Raw genomic sequence first — 22,151 nt, forward strand, 5'->3', positions numbered from 1 at the left:
TGTCATTTTGCGACGCTCGTAACAAAACATAACAAAGTTTACGTAACTCTTGACAAACTCACGATTCTACTTGGCACCAGAATTATAAGCATAGTAGTTCTTCCCCGAGGAGCTCTGTCACAAGAAAACAATTTCCTGTCGATAAAAAGGGAAAAAATATTTCAAATTCGCTTGCTTAAATTAATGTATCACTTTGATGTAAATTGTTTAGGAAAGTATGAGGGATTTATTTATAACTAGCATTACCTGTTTGAAGTGGCTGTATTATACCGGATTCATACTGAAGAGCACGCTTCTTGTATAGTACATCGAGAAACTTGAATGACGAGATTTCTTTCAATATCTACTGGCGTACAAGTAGAAATAATAATAATAATAAATATAATTTTTGTCTCCTGCCTTTTTATATCCCCAGCTTATAGTCTCTGACAAGGGACATAATTAATGTGTCCACCTCTTAAAGTACGGGGAACGTGGAATGGGAGAAGTTTACCCTCGTTTATTAATAAGGGATAGAATTTTTGCCTCCTGCCTGCCCCAAGGTTGGGATTTAAAACATTTTTTTTAGATTATATTCTAGATATCTCCAGATTATATTCTCTGACAAGGGATATAATTACCTAATGTGTCCACCTCTTTAAGCACGGGAACGTGAAATTGAAGGAGTTTACCCCCGTTAATTAATAAGGTATATATTTTTTGAAATTGGTAGTTGTTGTAGAAATTGAAAAACCGTGTAAACTAAACGGACTTCCAACGTTTCTTTCTTTGCTAATTCAAGGTGAAATAGTGTTTCTGTCACGCTTGTAAGTTATGCGTAACATGACGCAATTATAATTTACATTTTCAGATTTTTCTCAACACGTACTTACCCCATCAGTACTACCTCCAGCATTATCGATAATAACCATAGAAACAAACTATATTTCTATTAGGGTGAACTAAAGTCGCATCCATATGATCACATGTCCATGACGTCACTTACTGTAACGGCAATTAATTGTTTAACACTCCTAAAATATTATGAGAAATTTGCACATGAAATTGATATAGCGAGACATCAGAAGGCTAATTTAAACAATAACAATCATTTCAGTATCGGCAGTTACAAACGTTATTAAAAAAAAACACAAATTAATCACTTTTTTTCGAAACTTCCACGTTGCGTGTTTGTAAATATATTTATTATCAATTTATTGAGATTAAGAAACGTAGAACGCTCACGTACGCGTCGTCGCGGCGTTACACAATTTGAGGTGTATATTTCACGGTGTTGATAAGGCGCGTGCGACTGATAAGTACAGGTAGAGTCTAGAGGGGGGCAATGCCCGCTATCATTTACATTTTTCATAGTTCCATGTTTATTGTTTCTTATTTTAGGTTACGTTTTACAACAGCAAATACGTTATTAAACTAACTTCCTTGTATTCTAAACCCTTTTCTGTTTAAGCTTAACGGCTCTCCATAGTAGGCGTGCTCAATCTCTAGAAGCATTTAGGGACTTGTGAAAGCATACTTTTGTCCTACCTTGGCTATAATTTATCGAACCTCTATTCCGATTCTTTGCTTCTGTCCTTTTAAAACTTTTCCATATCTGCTTTCCTTGCCGTCTTTTGGCTTTTAATAGTCTTTCTCTCTTATTGTGTGTCTATATTTATGTAAGAATATTTGTATACATATGTATGTTTGTATACGTGTATATATTAAAGATATAATTGTTTCTGTGTACCCTGCAGTTTTGTTGCCTGGCAAAGGTCGGTTTTTAGTGATCTGGCCGCCAACTGTACAACTTTATTCAATGTTTTATATTTTTGTTGTATAGTTTTCTTGGTTTACAATAATTTATATTTTGTCTTTGCTTATTAACACGCAGGTCAACAGTTAACGTCGTTTTGTTGATCACCCTGGTGCAGGAGTGAGCGCCCTGTTTTATAACTGAGAGGTCCTGAAGATTTAGCGTTCCCGAATGATGCCGATAAGAACCCTATCAGGGATATGGGGTTAATATAGGAACCTGATCTATAGGTGTCTTACTAAATTATTATTTGATAACATCATGTGTTATTAACAGCTTTATATTAGTCATCTTAGTTTAATGAATACAAACATGTTTATGTACCAATGATTTGAGGCCATTTAATCTACTTTAAGAAAATATTTGTCATTGTGACGCCTTAGGCTGCCTCGTTTGTCTAATGGTTAGCATGTTCAACCACTGATCAAAAGTCCTGGTTTCGACTCCAGATTTGTTTTAATTTGCTGTCAAAAAAATCAAAAGAGGCTAATTGATCCTACTATCCTACTAATATTATAAATGTGAAAGTGTGGATGTTAGAACATAGGCTACCTTTTATTCCGATTCCTTAAGTAGTTCCCGAGGGAAAATAAAAGATTTTAATCAGCGTAGCTTAAGACAAAATTCCGAAGTCCACGTAGACGAAGTCGCAGGCAGAAGCTAGTAAATAATAATCCGCCAAGGCTTTGCTGAAATGATACAATTTTTGGAGGATGAGATGTGGATAATATTAGTATCAAAGATTTATGTATCTCGTTGATTACACCTTGTGAGATGCTTCATGCCAGATTTACACTATAGAAGCTGAGAGCTTTACATTACAGTTCCCTTTTGAGGTGCTTGTGCTTTGTTACAATAACAAAGTGTGAGGATTTTATACTGAGATTCAACAAAGGATAACCGTGTTATTATTTTCGCACCAGCTCTCTGAAGTAGGATCTTCTAAAAACGAAAAGGGAAACGTAAAGCGCGTCGTTGTTAATCAAATAAAACAAGTAACACTGACTTTAACTTCTCCGGATCAATGGTATGAAGTGAACTTATTTATTTACCTGAACTTTTTTTAGAAAAGCACTATAAATTTATAAGCCTCCGAGCAAATGGTAACTGCTTACTTTTCTAACCTCGACAATAATGTACTATTATTAATTCATCTGTCTCTGCATTTAAGTAATGAGTAGGCAGATACCCACATTAATATGCATATTTGCGCACGCGCAACTGGGTCAGTATTACAAAGGTCAACTCGATATAATTAGCCGTTGTCCTTAGCATAGGTGGGGATTAGTAATAGATGGATTATCTCATACCTAGATTGCACAATAATATGAAAATTACTCTATTTTAGCGTATACTGTATCATCTTTCCTAGAAAAAATAGGCTCGTTACAAAGGGGTTACAATGCCGAAGGAGTATTTCAGTATTTATGCCGTGCCGCTAACTAAAATGTCAACTTACACGTGAGCATACCCTTGTTGCAAAAAAAACGGGATGGTACTGCAATTTAAGTTAAAAAAAAAAAAAGGTTAGTAGTGTGTCTACCACAAAAATTGTAGGATACAAGGGAAAATGCTCTCACTGCTCTTGTAGAAAGACAGTCGTCGGCATCATCCATCACGTTTCATATACGCACGGATGTCGTTATCGTGTCCGAACAGACGCGTATCTTCCGCCGGCGAAGGCAAAGTAACAGAGTGCTTCCTGTTCCCCGCTCCCTGAGGAAGTTATACGCTAATAGATGCATGTGCTAAAAAAATATAAAGGTTGGAAGGGCCAGGTATCCAGATATTCACTATAATACCCACAATGTTCAGGATGGCACTTAGATCTTTCATTAATTAACAGTATTATTGAAGCTAAATACCTAGTTTCTCATATTAAAGTATTAAATTCATAAAAGACATCATTAAAGCCCACCACCCTGCTTTAGAGCAGTGTTGTGGGTCTGTACTCTATAAACCTGACTTCCCAAGGAGTGAAATAAAACAACTAGACTGACTCTAATACTGTATATTAGGCTTCTCTATAATTCATATTACTTGTTACCTTCAAATGACTCTACTACCAGTTCGGAATGCTGTCTTCGGCAGAGAAGACCACTGGCAAGAAACTCTACCGTTGCTCTTTTATTCAATTAATTAAAACAAGACTTATAAACACAATTACAACATTATCATATGTTATAACGCTAGGCCCTTTGATACAAGACATATAAGACAGGTCAAACATAACTACTATTATCACTAATAACATCAGGACTTTTGAAACAAATTGTTTGTATAGAGCAACGTATGCTACATAAGCTATAATATGAAATAATGCTAGGGCTTCATATATGATACCTGAATAACCCAAAGGATATAAGAGATATACTTATCTGATGCTACATCAGGTACAACCATAGTACCAACAACTTTTAACAACTTATCTCAACTCCATCACCAGTATATACGACTCTTGTTTTGCCACAACAATATTTCGTTAAGTATGTCGTTTCCATTATAAATCATCTATTCCCAATTTGTAACGTTCTATCCACAATACTTTACTTAATCTTCTATTCTCAATTCATTAATTTAAATCCGTCCTCACTTTTCTTTGCCGCCAATGTAACTTGTCAAACTCGCGTCTCCCGCCATAGATCCTATACTTTTATTTGACAGTTTACTAAAGTCCATTATTCTATTTTCAATACATTATCAATGAGTATACAAACTATTATTTGTTGATATATTTAATATAATCATCGGGTTTATCATAGATAAAGTGCTGTAATTCCCTATTTCCTAACACATGCATGTGGAAAAAAGAAGCTATCTTTACTAATATTATCAATGCAAAATCGTGTGTTTTTTGTCTTAAGATCACGCTGCAATAACGCAATCGTGATTATTTGCGTGAAGCGGTAATAACCCAGTAGGACTTCGACTTCAGTTTCGGGGTGCCCAGTCCGAATCCCAGCACCACTAACTATTCTAAGTTATATGCGTTTTTAAGCAGTTAAAATATCACTTGCTTCAACGGTGAAGGAAAGCATCGTGAGGAAACCTGCATGCCTGAGAGTTCTCCATAATGTTCACAAAGGTTTGTGACGTCGACATTCTGCACTGGGCCAGCGTGGTGGACCTTAACTCCTTCTCATTATGGAAGGACACTCGTGCCCTGCATTGCTAGCATGCGCAGGAGACAAATATCTCCCCGGGGAAAGGATATAAATTCATCTTCTACCACAGCTGTATCGCACAGAGCATTGTCGCACAAGTGGAAATAATATCCAAATAATATAAGTGTTATTATAAACGGGCGATAACTGCATCCCCTGTCAGAGGATATAATCGAGGGATAAAATTTTTGTCTCCTGCCTGTGCTAACTCTGATGTAATGGGCCGATAATGGTTTGATATATGATGATGATTCTTTTCGTAGATGTTACGGTTAATGCAGTGTTTCTCACTCAAATTGTGTATTACTGAAGAAGAAGAATGATGAAGCAAAAGCATCATCAGCCCATGAGCAATATTTATCAGTATCACTCCAATACGACCCGCCACAGAGCACGGCCTCCTAGAATGAAAGCGTTGATGCCATATGTACTTTTTTGTTTTTCTTTTGTAGTAATACTTGACGCATCAAGCAAATGACCCTGATGGTAAGTGGAAAATCATCGGCTATAACAGAAGCAACACTCCGAGGTCATGCAAGGAACACGACCTGCATCGTGCCGTCCTGTGTCCATCAAACTGAGGCATAGATTTAGATGATTTTAGACGGCCGACTGGCGCAGTGGGCAGCGACCCTGCTTCCTCAGTCCATGGCCGTCCCACAACTGGAAAATGTTTGTGTGATGAGCATGAATGTTTTTCAGTGTCTGGGTGTTTATATGTATATTCTATGTATTTATGTATATAATTCATAAAAATATTCACCATCCATCTTTGTACCCATAACACAAGCTACGCTTACTTTGGGGCTAGATTACGATGTGTGTATTGTCGTAGTATATTTATAGCATGGTAGTATTGCCGCGGATGAGCCCTGCCAGAAAAAGTTCTACCACTATTTAGCCCACCACGCTGGCCAAGTGCGTATTGGTAGACTTGACACGATCTTGAAGACATTATGGGGAACTCTCAGGCATGTAAGTTTCCTCACGGTGATTTTCCTTCACCGTTAAAGCAAGTGATATTTAATAGCTTCAATTAAAAACGCACGTAATATCTCCGGAAAGTAAGAGAGGTGGGCCGGGGATGTAACTTGGCTGCCTCCCGAAAGCAAAACAATTGTTATATTTAGCTAAAACGAAAATTACTACATGACTACTGCAAATGAGCTATGATCAAACGTAACGTATTTATTCAATCAAATATATGACATCCCTAGCCATCGTGTAGTATGTATCTATAATATAAACACACACACACACACTCACTCACAAGCAAACACACAAAACAACTCACATAATTATATAAAATACACTAAATCTAGTGGAAAATTTGTATAATTAGTGTGGACTCGGAGGTGGGCGGTGGTACATGCAGCACTTGCTAGTATTTTAAGTGACATTGTAACTGTTCCAAATAAAGATTTATTATTATTATTGATTATTATTTAGCTCGCGATTGCGTTGGATAACATAACGTGAAAAATCATAACGTGGTCGTATTATATATTATTACTTGTACCTATCTACCTACTTCCGCAGGCTGGCAATAAAGTTATCAATCTTATAAACGTGTACTCATAAATTTGAAGTTTAACAAGTAGCAGGAGCCTTAAAATGCTAATATAGGAGCAAAGACTTTTTTATTGATTTTTAAACCCACCTGTAGTACAAGGCTTAACTCACATTAAACAAAACAAACATGCGTATTTGGTGTTGGGTTTTATAATACTGAAATTTTTAAGTTTTTTTTTCAATACAAGTTAACACTTTACTGCAATCTTACCGGGCGTTAAGTGATGATGTCTACGATGGCAGCAGGCTAACCTGTTAGGGAGTATTATAGTCATACTCTATGCGACATTGCGCCGGATCACTACATCGTGTAGCGGCACGTCATTGTCACGTGCCATATTAGGAGGCTTTGGACGTCATAGCCACGGCCAAAGCCTCCCAACATACCAGACCAGAAAAAATATAGAAATTATAAATTCCCAAATTTCTCCTACCGTAAATCGAACCTCTACTCCTACTATTTCACAACGCCCACCGTTGCACCAGGGAGGTCGTCTTACTGACTTTATACTCCTGAAATTATACTAGCTGCTGCCCGCGTTTATTTCGGTTTTTTACAAATCCCATGGGAACCGTTTGTTTTTTAACATGCCCATGTTACTCTCAGTCCATTCAACTAACTGGATCCCGAAAATCCAGTGGATCGGTTGCTTAGTTATAGATTAAAGGAAGGACAAGTGTACGAACTTTGGCACTTATAATATTAGTTCCTGCTATTATAATATACTTAAAGGATTCTTTTCTCTAACTTCATAGTTAAATATTAATTTGACTGTTAGATGGTGATAACAAAAACAACCCTGGGCAAGTTTACTGTGGGCTCTTCTTAGACCAGGGCGCGTTTCAAACCCTCCTAGCTTTAGTTTTAAGATAACGAATTTAGTTATCACCAGCACCTAACAATCTTGGGACCCCAATGTGCATCGTTTCTCCGAGCTCAGTGCCCCGCCCATGGTCACTTCAGCTTCGCGACTCGTTGAGCTGCTCCCGTAACTCTGGTTTTTACACGGATCTCCTCATTCCTGCTCTGATCACGTAGAATTACTCGTAACATAGCTCTCTAAATCGCCCGCTGGGTGTTGTGCGATGGCGTTATATTAATCCATCAATTTCCACAGGGCATACATTGTATCTGAACGCGAGCCGTTGGGCGCAACTTCTTTGTCGTTAGGGTGGTATCTAGCCACGACCGCAGCCTCCCACCACGAAGACAAGCATTTCGTCTTAGTAGAGAATGTCTCATGTACACTTATCCTAAGCTACTAATAAATTACTAATATGGTATAGACTGGCTATAAAATCCCATTTCGGATATCGACGAATTAACATATGTGAACCGGCATATAAATGCCTCTTATTTGGCAAGAGGTAATAAATTATGAATTTTCACTATTTTCGATAACTATAGGTATAAAAGAAGATAATCTACCTTTTTAATTTATTAAATACTTGAGTAGTTTTTATTATGACATCTTGGAGATGTCTCTTAAAAAGTTCAAAGTTTGTATTAAACGTAAACTTATAGAAAAGTCCTATTATAGTATAAAGGACTACGTAATTGATAAAAAAGCTTGGGTGTGAATTATGGCTCTAACCAGGTTGCTCTTCAAATAATTTTAAATGACATTAAAATTATTTGAAGAGCAAAAAACACCCGGCTAAGTTTGTTGTGGGCTTCTTCTTAGACCAGGACGCGTTTGGAACCCTCGTTGCTTTAGTTTTAAGTTTACGAATGTGGTTATCGCCATCATCTCACTACCGTGTAATTATTATGTACGCATCAAAAGTGCCTTCTATGGGCCTACTTGAATAATTATATTTTTGACTTTGACTTTGACTTTATGTCAGGACGCTTCGATCGATAAAATTTTTAGTATCTACTACTAGCTTTTTGTCACAGAGCTCGTCCGGGGAAGTACTACGCCATTCTTATTTCTGCCGCCCAGCAGCATTATTCGCGGTGTAATTACAGGCCCATGTGGCTTAACACCCAAGCCTAAGATTGCTGGACGTGTCCTTGCAAAGGTACCCTGTGAAATGTTACTCTGTAAAGCGATAGGTTTCAACTTACCATCAGGTGAGTTTACAGAACCTCGCTAAGTTAGGCAAATGAGTACCTATTTCTAAGTCTGAACCAGTTTTTACAAAACATACCGATTTACTTGTAAAGTTGAATCGTCAAGCTCACCTGCAACAAAAAACGCGATTATTAGTTGAGTATATGTAGCTCCTGCAAATATATGACTAAAAACAGATTACTATATCGTGTAGAAGTATAGTTATTTATTTACGGACATTAAAATAAAAAAATATTTTCCATGTGGTTACGGCAGATCCCAATACAGCTGTCACCCCCTTAAGGCCACGAGTGTTGCTGAGGCGACTAAGGGACATATAACACATAACAGAACGAGCTGCAGACTCCTTTGTGCTACTACTATCATCAACTACGATAACCAAACTGCCAGCGTAGTGATTATGGGCAAACCCTCACGTTGGGAGAGACCTTAAGTCCAACAATGGACTGTTGTAGGATTTTGATGATGATGAAAATATCAACCAATAGTTATAATAATCGATTATATTTACAATGACTACATTTTCAAAGAATTAGTTTAGCAAAAGCTTTAAAAATTAAGTGATTCTATTCATTACTAAAATTGATATCTTCATGTTTCATAAAAGAAGGGGTTATGTAAGTCATTGCTTCAATCCGATAATATTTTTGTATCGATACAAAATTTATGGCGATTGGGCGATTGTATGTATAAAAGAAAATAACTACATTATTAGTAATTGTTTGAAATGGAGTGTCCATGTAGGTGGGCAAACCTTTACCTTTTGGTTTATTTGTCACTAAACGTAAGTCGAAGCTCATTTGGTATCTATAGAAAGTTTATGTTGTTTTAACAGAAACTAATTTCCGTATTATTACAGGTTGCAAATGTTTTCGGCCAAAACATTCTACTGGAGAAAAAGCCGCCAGAAATCGCAGCACAAACTGTAGCGGGAAATTCGAAAATGGAAGTTATTCAAAATCCGGGGCCATCGAAAGCGCAATTAATAAACGCTTTATTTTCATATGCTGCTGCTAAAGGACTTTTACCAAAAACGACTCAAATAATACAGTCAACATCAAGAGAAACACCACAAATAACAAAGAGTCAAAATGCACCAATTATGTTTAATGTCGGACCATTACAACCTCAGATATCTTCCAATTGTGAAAATAGACTAATAGTTACTAGTTCTCCAACGGTATCGCTAAATCCAATTTCGAATCAAGTGTCACCACCAACAACAACTTCCTGCGCACCGTCTATGAAAATTCAACCCACGCTTAGGGCCGAACCTGTATCCTGGACGTCTTCCTCTCAAAAATGCCAAGTTGGAAGTTTAGAGAATTCTGCTATGTTTCCACCAATTCGAACTGTTTGGCAAACTCCACAACCACAGCAGCCAGTTTCAATTAACAGTTACACAAATAATCAGCCAGTGGTTTTCAATGAAGCAATTTACCCTAATTTACAAACAAACCCACAAACTTGTGCATTACCAAAAATTAACACCGAATATCTTACTTTTGAGAATCTATGCAATACAAATTATAGGACTTTACCTGAGGAATCAATAGTGGTTACAAGTGACGATAAACCGGTTATACCAATTAACTTAGAAATAAATATACCGTCGCTGAATGACTACTACCCGAGGTTGACAGTTGTTACAGAAGCACCTGCAAATCCTGAAACCTGTTCCAATTTTTCTCCATATGCTCCACCACCTCCACAACCAATTATTATTAAGAGATCACGATCTTGCTTGCGAAAGCTGTTACCAATTATATTGCTGACCTTGATTGATAACGGTGGAGGATATGGCTGTCCTTGCAACTGTGATGCAGAGGACCCTATTCCAATACCATATCCTATTCCAATACCAATGAACAATCCGATTATATATTCTGGAAATAGAGCTCCATACTCTTCTCGTGCCCGAGAGTAGAGATAATGGAAATTAAGATGGGTCTAGAACCACAACAAAAATACTTCGTGTTTATTTTATGTAAATATGATATAAAGTACTTTCAGTTGCACTTAGACCGTAAGTTTAGTATCATTACAATAATTTATTGTACAAATAAAATGTTTCTTTTAAGAACAAAATAGTTTTTTTTTTCATAAATGTAAGCCTTCGGATAAGTTAAAAGTGAAAAGTTTTAGGCCACTTGCTGTATGTAAGAATGTTCAGTAAACATATAAATAAAATAAGAACATCGCAATGAACATTAATAAAAAAAATACTGTTAATGCCGCTTGCAGCAACATGACTTGTTATGTGCAGGTATGATATGCAACGCATTGTTTTATGTAAGATTTATTTACTACAATCGATAAAGTTAAATATTATATGTTTTTGCCATAATCGTATAAGCACGTGCATTTTGTAATAATGCAACTGATAACATAAGATACGGCACAAATCTGATGTAACCACAGTAATATAACTACGTCTACATGAGACTTATTTTCTATACAAATGTTCACTTAACAGTTAGTTTAGACTTAGCAATGAAAGCCGTTCTAACTTTTCAAGTATTGTCACTTGTAATTTTATCAGCATTTTACCAGGTAAGGTACTAAGAGCCATAGATATAATTTAAATTTGTACAAATTAGTTACAATATAACTATAACTTAATTTTGAATCATGAAGTTGAAATATGGCAATTTTTGTACATTTTGTTTGAACTTCAATTTCAAATGGGTAATATTGGACGGTGTCAACATTCTTTAATGAACCATAACTAAAAATTATTTCAGGAAGAAGTGTCATGCCAATCATTATACCCGGCATATGGCGGTGCGCCAATTGTATACGACAACTCTGAAGACGATGATATCGGTCTCCTTCTAACAGTTCTACTTTTGGCAAGTAAAAACAGAAATGGCAACTGTAAATATTGCAACTGTTGTAACTGTGGGAATACGAAGAGCATACCCGTTCCTTATCCCATACCATTTCCAACCAACAATCCAATTATAAGTAAATATTACCCAAATAATGACGACGATGATACTGACGACGAGGATGATGATAATAATAGTAACAATGGTAGTAATGGTAATAATGGAAATAACGGAAATAACGGGAACAACGGAAATAACGGGAACAACGGAAATAACGGGAACAACGGAAGTAACGGAAATAATGGAAATAATAATAGTTATTATGTAAACATGGGTAAAAACGGTAAAAATGATAACAATGGTAATAATAATGATATCGATTACAAAGACAGTTGGTCTTCAGCAAATGTTAAGCCTAGTTCCGAATATTACAAGAATTATTCGGTTAAGTTTGTGCCTGAACCGATTCCATCGTCAAAGGACTACACTAATTATTAATGTTGTTTGAATTTCTATATTAAAGTTATATTTATTTTTAATAAGGATTATTATTATTTTCTACACCTATACAATATCTAATGAATAAAATTATATAAAATCAACTTAGAAGAACGTAATGTTTATGAGTCTATTACATAATCTACTTGATGATAATTTTAGTCTTATTTCAGTAGTTTCAAGCTCCATTTTCCATTTTGTAGATTTTTCAAGCTATGCTAGATATAAAACATAGGACATATTACTTTTCTCACGCGTTAATAATCTAGTAAAGAAAGATTAAGGTCTACAGGAGGTTTTGCTTTTGCATAAGAATATTTTTAATCGTATATATTATACAATGTGTAAATGAAAACCAAAATAATACTTCACAGGCTTTAGGGGTAAGTACATTATTTACTCTGAGAACTCTGAGAACTATACGTGAAACTGAACGCTAATAGTTTTTGAGTAAACTTCTGGCATAGTGTTTACTGAAATAAAGCCGATAAGGCAATCGTATGCAAAATTAAAATCAAGTGACTACTGTCACTTTATAAGGTACGTTTTGCGTAGCGTAGGCACTATGTGCGTGTCGGTCTATTAACTTCAATAACGTTTTTATAAGTAAACAGTTTTTGAATGTTTTGAATTCGTTTGTATGGAAGATAAATATCTTTCGTTTGATTTAACATTTTTATAGGATTCCTTATGAATTATACGTATGTACCCTTCAACAGTATTTCATAATTCAGTTACACCTTGTTAATAAAGATCTTGAATAAGAAACTCCATCTGTTTTTCTATACAGTCCAGGTAACACACTGTACTACTGTACGTAATTTATATTCAGAAATATTCCTTTTAATAACTAATAAACATTTGGATAAAATCTTAACAATCACCATTTTTTTTTCTCTTTAATTTACTTATGTTGAAGTTACACGTGAGAAACTGAAGTTAAGTCATAGTTTTCGTTAAATTAACTATTATATACTAGCTACTGTAATTAATACTATATATTTTTATATTTTTTCTATGAAACATCTAAAAAGTTGAGCGATTATGTAACCTTAGTTAAAAAATATCTGACATGTATATAAAAAATAAATAAATAAACTACGACACTACACTCATCACCATCTAGCCCCAAAGAAAGCGTAGCTTGTGTAATTGGTACTAAGATGACTGATTTATATTTTTTTGAATAATACACGTAAATACTTATAATAACATATAAACACCCAGTGTGGGAATTAAACCTAGAGGTGCGGTAAAAGAAGGGTCGCTGCCGACTGCGTTAATCGCCCGTGAAAAAGCATATAACTATGAAATAAATAAAATTAACGTAAGCTTACTTGAGAAGACTGTCCGGCAAAGAATAACGATCTGTTATAGACGCGAATTCTAAGCATTGATATTTGTGTTTCTATCAATGATAGCTACTATTGATAGGAAATAACAGTGTTGCAATATTAAACATAACTTAAAATAATGGTATCATTAAAATTCAATCGACTTCGGACATCACACCATGTAAGCTAGCTGTAAGTACCTACGTATTCTAAAATATTGTGTTGGCAGACACTAGAGCAAACTTGGTTGTACAGAAATACTAAATTAAAACGTAAATTAAGTACATAACTTTTATTATAAACAGAAAAAAACACTTCTGATGATAACATTTTTTTCCATTTAACCCTTTATCTGTTTTTTTACACAATATTAGGTATATTTGCTTTCTTCAGCATTTAAACTACTTCCTCAAAAACCTAAAAAATACGGTATAAGTACCTTGCAAAAGTTTTCTGCTTATGGAAGACTGGGTGATGCATGGCTTTATGTTTAATTTTTTTTTTCTTCCGGCGCGACATGACATCTCACTTCGAAGCGGCAAAGAAATATCTTAAGTATCAAAAAAAACGAAACACATCGATATCTATACACTAATAAAAAGCGGAAGAGTTTGTTTTTTTTGATTCAAAAATATATCTCAAATTAGAAAGTCAGTATTTTTGACAGTATTTTTGATATAGGTTAAATATATTTTCTAAATTTACAACTAACTGAGTTGGGGATGAAAGTTTTTGTAAGCTATATCAAAGAAAATAATTCAAGTTTATGCAAATAATTAAAATAGTATAATAAACGTTTCAGGATTTAAAAAAATAAAACCCAACCATTAAATAGGATGAATCATGAAAGTTTATGAATAAATAAATGAATATTATATTCATTTATTTATTCATATACACCGCAGGAAAAAGGTTTTTTTTTGTTAGTTCGCTCTAATCTCTGTAACTGCTGTATGGGATAAAACATATTAGAAATTGTAAGCGGACGAAGTAACGACAAACTGTTTCAATACATTTTACAGATGTTTCTGCTCAATATTGATGATGATGATGAGATAATGATATTCTCTGGTCTGGTCTCATGGAAAGGTTCAGCCGTGGATAGTTACCGAACTAACGACAAAGACGTGTCGCTAAGTGATTAAGCGTTCCAGTAGGGTTTAATATCCCTAAAAGGTTAGCCCGCTACGACCTCAGACTTCATTATAACTGACCACCAGGTGAGATGCAGGATAACAATCAGGGGCTAATTTGTTGCGGAATAAGTAAAATATATATATAAATATGGATTTTAATTAAATTTGATAAACAAGCTGGCAATTATTTACTTTATATTCAAATTCAAAATTCAAAACTTCATTTATTTCAAGTAGGCTAATTATTAAGCACTTTTGAAACGTCAAGTCAGTCTGTTTGTAGTGACTCTCCCACCGGTTCGGAAGGCAGATTCCACTAAGAAGAGCCGGCAAGAAACTTACCAGATAGATCTTTTCCAACATCATTTTAAAGTTTAACAATCTTTCGAATTTTTCTGTTTTGTGAGAGGTTAGAGCGGAGTGGTCTGCTTCCAAGCAGCCTTGTCGTTAAGGAATTCATTAATCGTGTAGTAACCACGATTTGTTAAATGTGTTTTAATATATTTTTTCAACTTAGGTAAAGGTAGATCTAATATTACCTTCGGTATCATCTTATAAAAGCATATACCCATCCCCACAAAGGATTTCTGTACTTTTCTCAGACGATATGCAGATATCACTAATTTACTCGTATGTCCGTTTTTAGTTAGTCGACTGTTTATATCGACTATTTGTTTATAATTACTTATGTTTTGTTTAATAAAGATTATATTATTATAAATATATTGCGAGGCTACTGTAAGTATACCTATTTCTTTAAATTTGGTACGAAGGGATTCTTGTTATTAATACTTCATGTCCATTTAGATACTCGTAGATAAGAATTAAAAAAAGCCTAAATGCTCGTTAACCTAAATAGAATCGCATAATCTATATTTTGATTGTTTTTTCGGTTTTATCAAGGTACTTATTGTGGTGTATAATAAAATATTGTATTCATGCATTCACAAAAAATACTAACTGCTCGTACTTAGCTTTTTACGATGGGAACATATTGTTTTCTGTAAAGTAAGAAAAAACCAACGAACAGACTTACGCATTTCTAATATTAGTATGGACTTTACAAGTAAATTAAGAAAACTTTTGATGTGAACGCTATAATTAGGAGTTCCAAGGAAATCTGTTATACAAATGTGATGTTATACGTTCGAAATATATCAGATCATCGAAATCATTATGTTCGTTATCAAACAATGGGTTATATTAAATTACATAATATGAACATGTTTCTACGAAGGAGATAATATTAAATCAGAGATTCCAATAAAAGATAGAAGAAAGTTATGAAATACATCTTAATATTCTAATGACAATGTTTTGTAGTAGGAGATAAGATAATATATCAGATAACCAGAAATCTTAATTGCTTCACTTTTTAATAATTAAAATATATAATCAGTTCAATCACAGGAGATGTCATTTGTTAATTTCAAGATGGCTCTAGCCAGGTTTACGATAATAATATCTTTATTACTATATAATCAAGTAATGTGTTACAATAAGTTTCTCAATTCAATTTATCTATCAGTTTCTATGTAATAATAGTATTTAACGTGTACAATTTTATGTTTAAGGGAATACATGGACAACAAAGTGGTTCGAAAAGTGACTCATCAAATGGACAAAACAATTATGGTCAAATAGTCAAAAGTAATCAAGAAAATTTGATACAAAATAAAATTGGAAATTCAGGAAATTTAGCAACTAATCTTAATGCTAACGGTGAAGTTCATTTTCAATCTTTGACTCCACAATCAAAAATATCTACTCAATCAACTCCTTCATTGCAACAACCACAGAGTATTTCACAACCTTTAAATGTTCAGTTTTCCCAGATACCTAATTTTCAAAATGCAATAACTGTTCAACCATCTTTACAGTTTGATACGTCGTTTTTACAACAACCACTACAGTCAGCTGGCATACAGAAAACTCAGAATAATATGCCACAGCAACAAAACGTTTACAAAATACCATTAAATATACAGCCTTTTAAGCAGTTAAATGCCCAACAACCCTTAAATTATAATATACAACAACAATTTCCCATTGCAAATTCTGTAGTACAACAAACTCCTGTTCAAAGTCCTACCGGTGCATATATCCCAAACGCTTCATACACGTCTACTTTTCCTTCTGTCTCAAATTGTCCATTCCAACGTGCAGACGCTGTTAATAATTTAGGCGTAAAGTACTTACCGCCAACTGCAAGTGCATATTCTATTAAAGAAGCACCACAAATTTCGACATCTTATTCTACATCACCAGTCATGGCAGTATTATCAACACCAACTCCAATACCTCTAGTAACTCATTCTGCCATGCCATATGGAAACCAAATTTCAGATATTATCGAAAGCCCGTTACGAATATCTAATAATTTTTTCATAGACGACGAAGAAAATAATCTCAATCAAGATAGATTTATGTCTGCACTAATGTCAATTATACAATCACCAAAAAAATCTGCAATTGCTTCTGCAAACCCTTATTTACAGACTTATGCAAAGCAAGGAACAAAATCATCTACCCTAAAATCTTTATTGCCTTTAATTTTCAACTTATTAAGTGAAAAACGAGAAGGTTGTGGTTGTTGTGAAGGCTGCCAAAATTGTGAACAAAAAAAGAAAACTAAAAAAGATACTGAGCCTAAAGTATACGGTGGATATTCAAAAAACAAGGATTACAGCCTCAAAGATGAAATGTTCCAGAAAGATAGATCAGAAGAGGATATTCCTAGAATGGTCAGGGAACATAAGAATGCAAAAAAATTAAAAAACTCAATTCCCATTGATAGTTGTGAAGACGAGAGTACAGAGTATGGCGATTGTTTTGAGGATGAAGATTAAGCATTATTTCGATAACATGATATTTAAAAAAATAATTTATTTTTGTTAATAAAATATTTAAAAGTTTGATCGTAGTGTTTCTATTGTTGACACATGTAAGTAAAAAACGTGTATGAAGGTTGAATTTAAACAACCATCCACCAAATTTGATATTATTCACATTACCGCACCCAAGTCACGTTAAACATTGCTAAAAATAATAATAACTATCCCTTTTTGTTGATCATGTTTTACTATTTGAATAGATCGCGATATACCACAGAAAATCACTGCAGTCCATCGTGGCTCACGTATACATCAAGGTCAGGGTAAAAGAGGTTATGGGGATTAAATTCAAGCTCTTTTGTGCCAATCATAACGATGTGCAGTAGCACAAAAGAAAAGAATACTAGCTTCTAGTTAGTAAACTAGAAGCTAGTATTCTTTTCTTTTATTTCACTACAAGCCATTAACTGCAATCACACCTGTAGGTAAATGATGCGCTAACATCATTGAGCTATGAGTTAGGGGTTTGGCAGTTGCACATTATAAATTGCTCGGAGGCACGTCTTACTGGGTAGGGTAGTAATTAGCCACGGCAGATGCCACAGACCTCACCAGAGAAAATTCGGAAATTATAAGTTACCGAATGCTCCTTATCCTCCCACCTAAAAGACGACTGCACCAGGAAGGTTGTCAATGACGGAGACGTGCCGTACGTTTGTAAATGACGTCAATGTTCGAAATGCTAAACTGAGTCACGCATTATTTTCGCTTTGTTTTATATCTGACACCTGCGTTACATTAATAATATAACTCGTTAACAGAAAGGAGATATTTACACAAAGGAGACAAGCGCTTGGAGATAAAACTTTAATATAAAGCTTGGTATCCTGTTTTGTAACAATCATAAGCTAGAACAATGAGTTCCGCGACGTGGGTCGTCTCTTTCGTCGTACTTGTTATTCTTAATGTAAGTTTGTTTTAGTGTTGGCAGTAAATGTTTCGTTATTGTTTCAACGCTATTACTTTTTTACAGTTATTATTTTTCTTTAACATCTCGATAGTACAATTATCGACTTACTGGGTTCAAATATTTTTCACTGCATGTTGTTATGAACGGAAGAAATTTTTCTACCAGTCGTAACGAAAGGGATAGAGACGACAAAAAATCCTTTTTGCCCCTTTTTTGTTTCCCTGAACAAAATAACAATTAGAGCAAATCTGCAAACATGTATCACGCTATTCAACATGTGCTAAACGCATTTGCTTTATGTTATTTAACTTATAGTTTAATGTCTAAACATAGATTGTCTAAATATGCATTGGGTATTTTCAGAGTTGAAGGAACTAAATTGATTAGATGTTAAAATTTATATTATGTCATCATCATCAATCCATTACCGGCCCACTACAGGGCACGGATCTCCTCTCAGAATAATAAAGGTTTAGGTCGTAGTCACGGTGGTCAAGTGCGTATTGGTAGTCTTCGAACAACCTTGAGAATGTTATAGAGAACTCGAAGGCATGCAAGTTTCATCTCGATGGTTTGCTTTACCGTTTAAAGCAAGTTATATTGAAATTGATTAAATTAAAAAAAATAACTCCGATAAGTTAGTGGTGCGTGCCGGGGCTCAAACTCGGTCTCGACGAAAGGAAAGCCGAAGTCTTACGCACTAGGGTAAAGTTTATTATCACCTTTTCTAAAATTTATATTTATTTCAAGTTTTTTCGTAAACTTCATAAATCATGTAAATTAATTTGAACATGGTATTTTCATTTACGTAAATTTTATCAGAGAAGAAGAGTAATAATTCGTTTGTGTATAATTATATTTAAAATAAATATTTTTGTTTTTTCACCTCGATGTCTAATTGCTTAAGTTTCTATGAACGTCAACGTGAATAAGACTTTCTCATGATACACTTCAAAGGTAAGGATTTCTAAAGCGATACACAAATAGAAAGTTATAACGAATAACAACCCAACACATAACGAGGGTGAAATTTATTTCGATCTAACCAGCAATCGAGTTATTCCAACCGATAGCGTCGGTGCCCGAGCGATCCACCTACGAATTTACTACATCTTCAGAATAATATTTTATCTTTAGCATTTTCCCAAATCGAAGCGTTATTAAAAGTACAATCACGTTATCAAAAGAAATCCTTTTAAAAAAAGGTTTCGAGAAATTTTTATATGTGATCAATGCGGTCGAAAATATTTATCCATTGCAATAAACATGATGATAAACGTGCAATTTAGGAAAGTATCTCTACTATTAAAGAGGGTCAAGTTTATTTCAATCCATCCGTTCATTGCTTTATTAAATCCGAGCACTCTAAATGCGAGCGACCTTTCTTCGAATTGATATCTTTGCAAAATACCAAATGTCTTACCCATACAAAACCATGTCTAACTAAAAATATTTGTTATATTATAGGTATAAAGAGACGTTTATTTGCTATGGTAGAAGTTCCAAGTTATCATTGCTGAATGATTGTAGATAGCAATTAATTACGTAAAAGGATATTGGTCAAAATACAAAAATCTAATCAAAATACAAAATACAAGAAAAATAATCTTGTATTACACTTATTTTTGCCCTTCTTTTTGTGGTTAGTTCCTAGCTCGTTATGTGGAGTCAACACAACATGTTATTATCGCACTTAAAGATAGAAATGTATCATGTTATGAAGGATATAAGTAGCAATTCAATTATCCTATTAAATACCAGCTCCATATCGTTTCGATTTTAATAGAAACAAGATAACTATTAGCGCAAGTGACACATTTTCAGTATCTTTCTCACCGTTTAAAGATTCAATAGACTTCCAGTAATATTTCAAGATCGTACATCGAACGTACATTAGCCAAATCAGTACCTACATCTGTTCTCGAGTTTTGGTGTAACTAAGAAACAGGAATTCATTTTATATATACGGATTATTATAGAGATAACAAGGACGACATTTATGTAATACGATAATAATTAGTTGATATTTCATCCTATTAGTACAGATCTCTGGACAGGTGGTTGCGAATTTGTTATTTGTACAAATTATCAATTTATTTTCCGAAATATGTGAAATATAAAGCGTTTTCGAAATTAAAATCGAGCTTTAAACTAAATATATTTTTCGGCCTTCAAGAAATAAGGATCAGTTACATATTTTCCAACATTTCCTTTTTCTATATACCTAGATTCAAGCCAAAATAATATGGTCAAATTTGAGAAACGATTTTTTTTCTTTACATTATTGTCAGGTTGTATTATTGTCAGTTTCGTTGTAAATTATTTAAAGTTCTTTCTTTTAGAGAGCCTAATATGTATCAAATGAGTGTAAAACCTCACCACTTTCAAATTACCAGTAATAAATTAAAAATAGTCCTGCTTAATAATGCACGTGTTCCAAGCTAAACTGATATTTAAGAAATTTTGCACAAAGATAGCTTGCATCCCAGAGACGAACATAGAATACTTTTTGTGTTGGCAAAATTTCCGTGAAAATTTAATAGAACCTAAACAGTCACAAGTCCGGCAACTGCTAGTGTTAATTTTTTTTAGTTCTACATGAACTCAGTGCGGGTTCACTTAGAACTAGTGTATGTATATGTCTAAAGTAAAAATTCAAAGTTGCTTTACCAAAGATTACAGAAGCTCGTGTGTGCAGTTATGGTGGCGGCTATTCAGATGGATCGGCGGCAGTATATGTACCTGTGCCCAGCCTGCTGCCTCCTGTCCCCTTTGTACCACCAATGCCATACGTGTCGAGGAAAGACAACGATCTGAAGGACATTCTGCCGTGGCTGATCCTCTTGCTGGGATGATAAAGGATCGCTTTTCAAAACCTTTCGAATAACGGTTAATTTATGGTTCTTTAAATAATCAAGGAAGTCAGTATGCCATATGCCGTGTAGCAATATCTGTTAATATTAATTATATTTAATTCACTTTAATTTTTGTGAGATAAGTGTGATCAGTTTTTAAGTTGAAGATTTATTTTAATAACTTGCCCTTTCTGATTATGTGTGTTTCTCTATGGTGTCATAGCGAAGTGAAATTAAATAATAATCTGATTTGTTTAAATTAATCTATTTAAGTATTATGAATTTCTTGCTGTTTGTAATTTATTATTTTATTTACCATGAACGTTATAAACTCAGGTCCGGCAACATCTTTTGGAAGATCAGCGTGCGAAAAAAAATTACAAATCAATCTCCGTCTACACCAAGATGTTTGCAGATAAAACGGTATTAATATTCGTATAGATTGGGAACATAGTATTACGGATCAACGCGGACACTTTTCAACGCTTTTTAAATACTGTGTTTTTTAAATTTACTTTAGAGATTTGTATTAATCTACGACATATCAGACATATCCTAGTTTAATTTAACTTTAGTAATAAAATGTATTTGTTGCCCTTGTTTATTATTTTCTATAACAAATAGTACCACCTTGAAAGAACTGAGCTTATATTCTGTTTTGGTTTTGGCAATAAGGGTTTGATTAAATACTAATTACTTAACACATACTCTAAGAAGTACGTGATATTGGCAAAAGTCATCATCCTAAACTTTGCAAAACATGTCGCAATGACTAGCTAAACTGTAGATATATGGAAAACTAGTCATGTGTTTCAACAGATAAATTATATAATCAAAAAGAATTTTTCTTATGTAAAACACGATAATAATATGGTTTAGAAATATTTGTATGAAATTGTAGTTTCAAAATCAGATATGCAGTGAATATAAAAGTTATAAATAATAAAGTTGGGCATGAGGTTTAGTTTAATAGGTTACAATGTCGATCCTGTGGTGGTTCAGCTGTCTACTTCTCCTTGGCTCTATTAATGTAAGAACCATTTTTATATTGAACTAGAAATTTTGAACCCCTAAGGGATGATTT

At 34.2% G+C, this 22,151-nt stretch overlaps 4 protein-coding genes and 1 long non-coding RNA gene across 9 annotated transcripts in view; 4 read left to right on the forward strand and 1 right to left on the reverse strand.

Annotated features, from left to right (window-relative positions):
• The window catches only part of LOC120637803 (serine/threonine-protein phosphatase 2A regulatory subunit B'' subunit beta-like), a 169,782-nt gene that overhangs the window by 77,015 nt on the left and 70,616 nt on the right, over positions 1-22,151 (reverse strand). Inside the window, exons 1-2 of one of the 4 annotated variants that reach the window (XM_039909826.1) lie at positions 247-667; positions 63-135 (exon numbers count right to left, since the gene is read on the reverse strand). The exons of 2 other annotated variants lie outside the window; for them this stretch is intronic. In XM_039909826.1, the coding sequence (XP_039765760.1) occupies positions 63-92 (30 nt within the window). In that variant the 5' untranslated portion in view covers positions 93-135; positions 247-667. Of the gene's footprint in view, positions 1-62; positions 136-246; positions 668-872; positions 2,239-22,151 lie in introns of those variants that run through there. One more of the 4 variants, XM_039909825.1, reaches the window with a different exon arrangement.
• LOC120637805 lies at positions 9,300-10,697 on the forward strand. The gene is made up of 2 exons (XM_039909830.1): positions 9,300-9,393; positions 9,469-10,697. Exons 1-2 carry the CDS (start codon positions 9,337-9,339, stop codon positions 10,534-10,536), a joined length of 1,125 nt encoding a protein of 374 aa, XP_039765764.1. The 5' UTR covers positions 9,300-9,336; the 3' UTR covers positions 10,537-10,697.
• Positions 11,049-11,979, forward strand: LOC120637808 (GATA zinc finger domain-containing protein 4). Its single transcript, XM_039909833.1, has 2 exons — positions 11,049-11,162; positions 11,354-11,979. The coding sequence occupies exons 1-2, from the start codon at positions 11,049-11,051 to the stop codon at positions 11,936-11,938; spliced, it is 699 nt and encodes a 232-aa protein (XP_039765767.1). The 3' UTR covers positions 11,939-11,979.
• LOC120637804 (putative mediator of RNA polymerase II transcription subunit 15) lies at positions 15,798-17,326 on the forward strand. 2 transcript variants are annotated; one of them, XM_039909829.1, is made up of 3 exons: positions 15,798-15,893; positions 15,983-16,130; positions 16,289-17,326. In XM_039909829.1, exons 2-3 carry the CDS (start codon positions 16,122-16,124, stop codon positions 17,255-17,257), a joined length of 978 nt encoding a protein of 325 aa, XP_039765763.1. In that variant the 5' UTR covers positions 15,798-15,893; positions 15,983-16,121; the 3' UTR covers positions 17,258-17,326. The 2 variants fall into 2 exon arrangements, with proteins under 2 accessions (XP_039765763.1, XP_039765761.1); XM_039909827.1 differs by having other exon boundaries at positions 15,983-17,326.
• LOC120637810 lies at positions 18,113-21,667 on the forward strand. Its single transcript, XR_005659456.1, has 2 exons — positions 18,113-18,209; positions 20,888-21,667. It is a non-coding gene; the product is annotated as an uncharacterized LOC120637810 (long non-coding RNA).

Source organism: Pararge aegeria, chromosome 4 (genome assembly GCF_905163445.1).
Source record: "Pararge aegeria chromosome 4, ilParAegt1.1, whole genome shotgun sequence".
NCBI lineage: Eukaryota > Metazoa > Arthropoda > Insecta > Lepidoptera > Nymphalidae > Pararge > Pararge aegeria.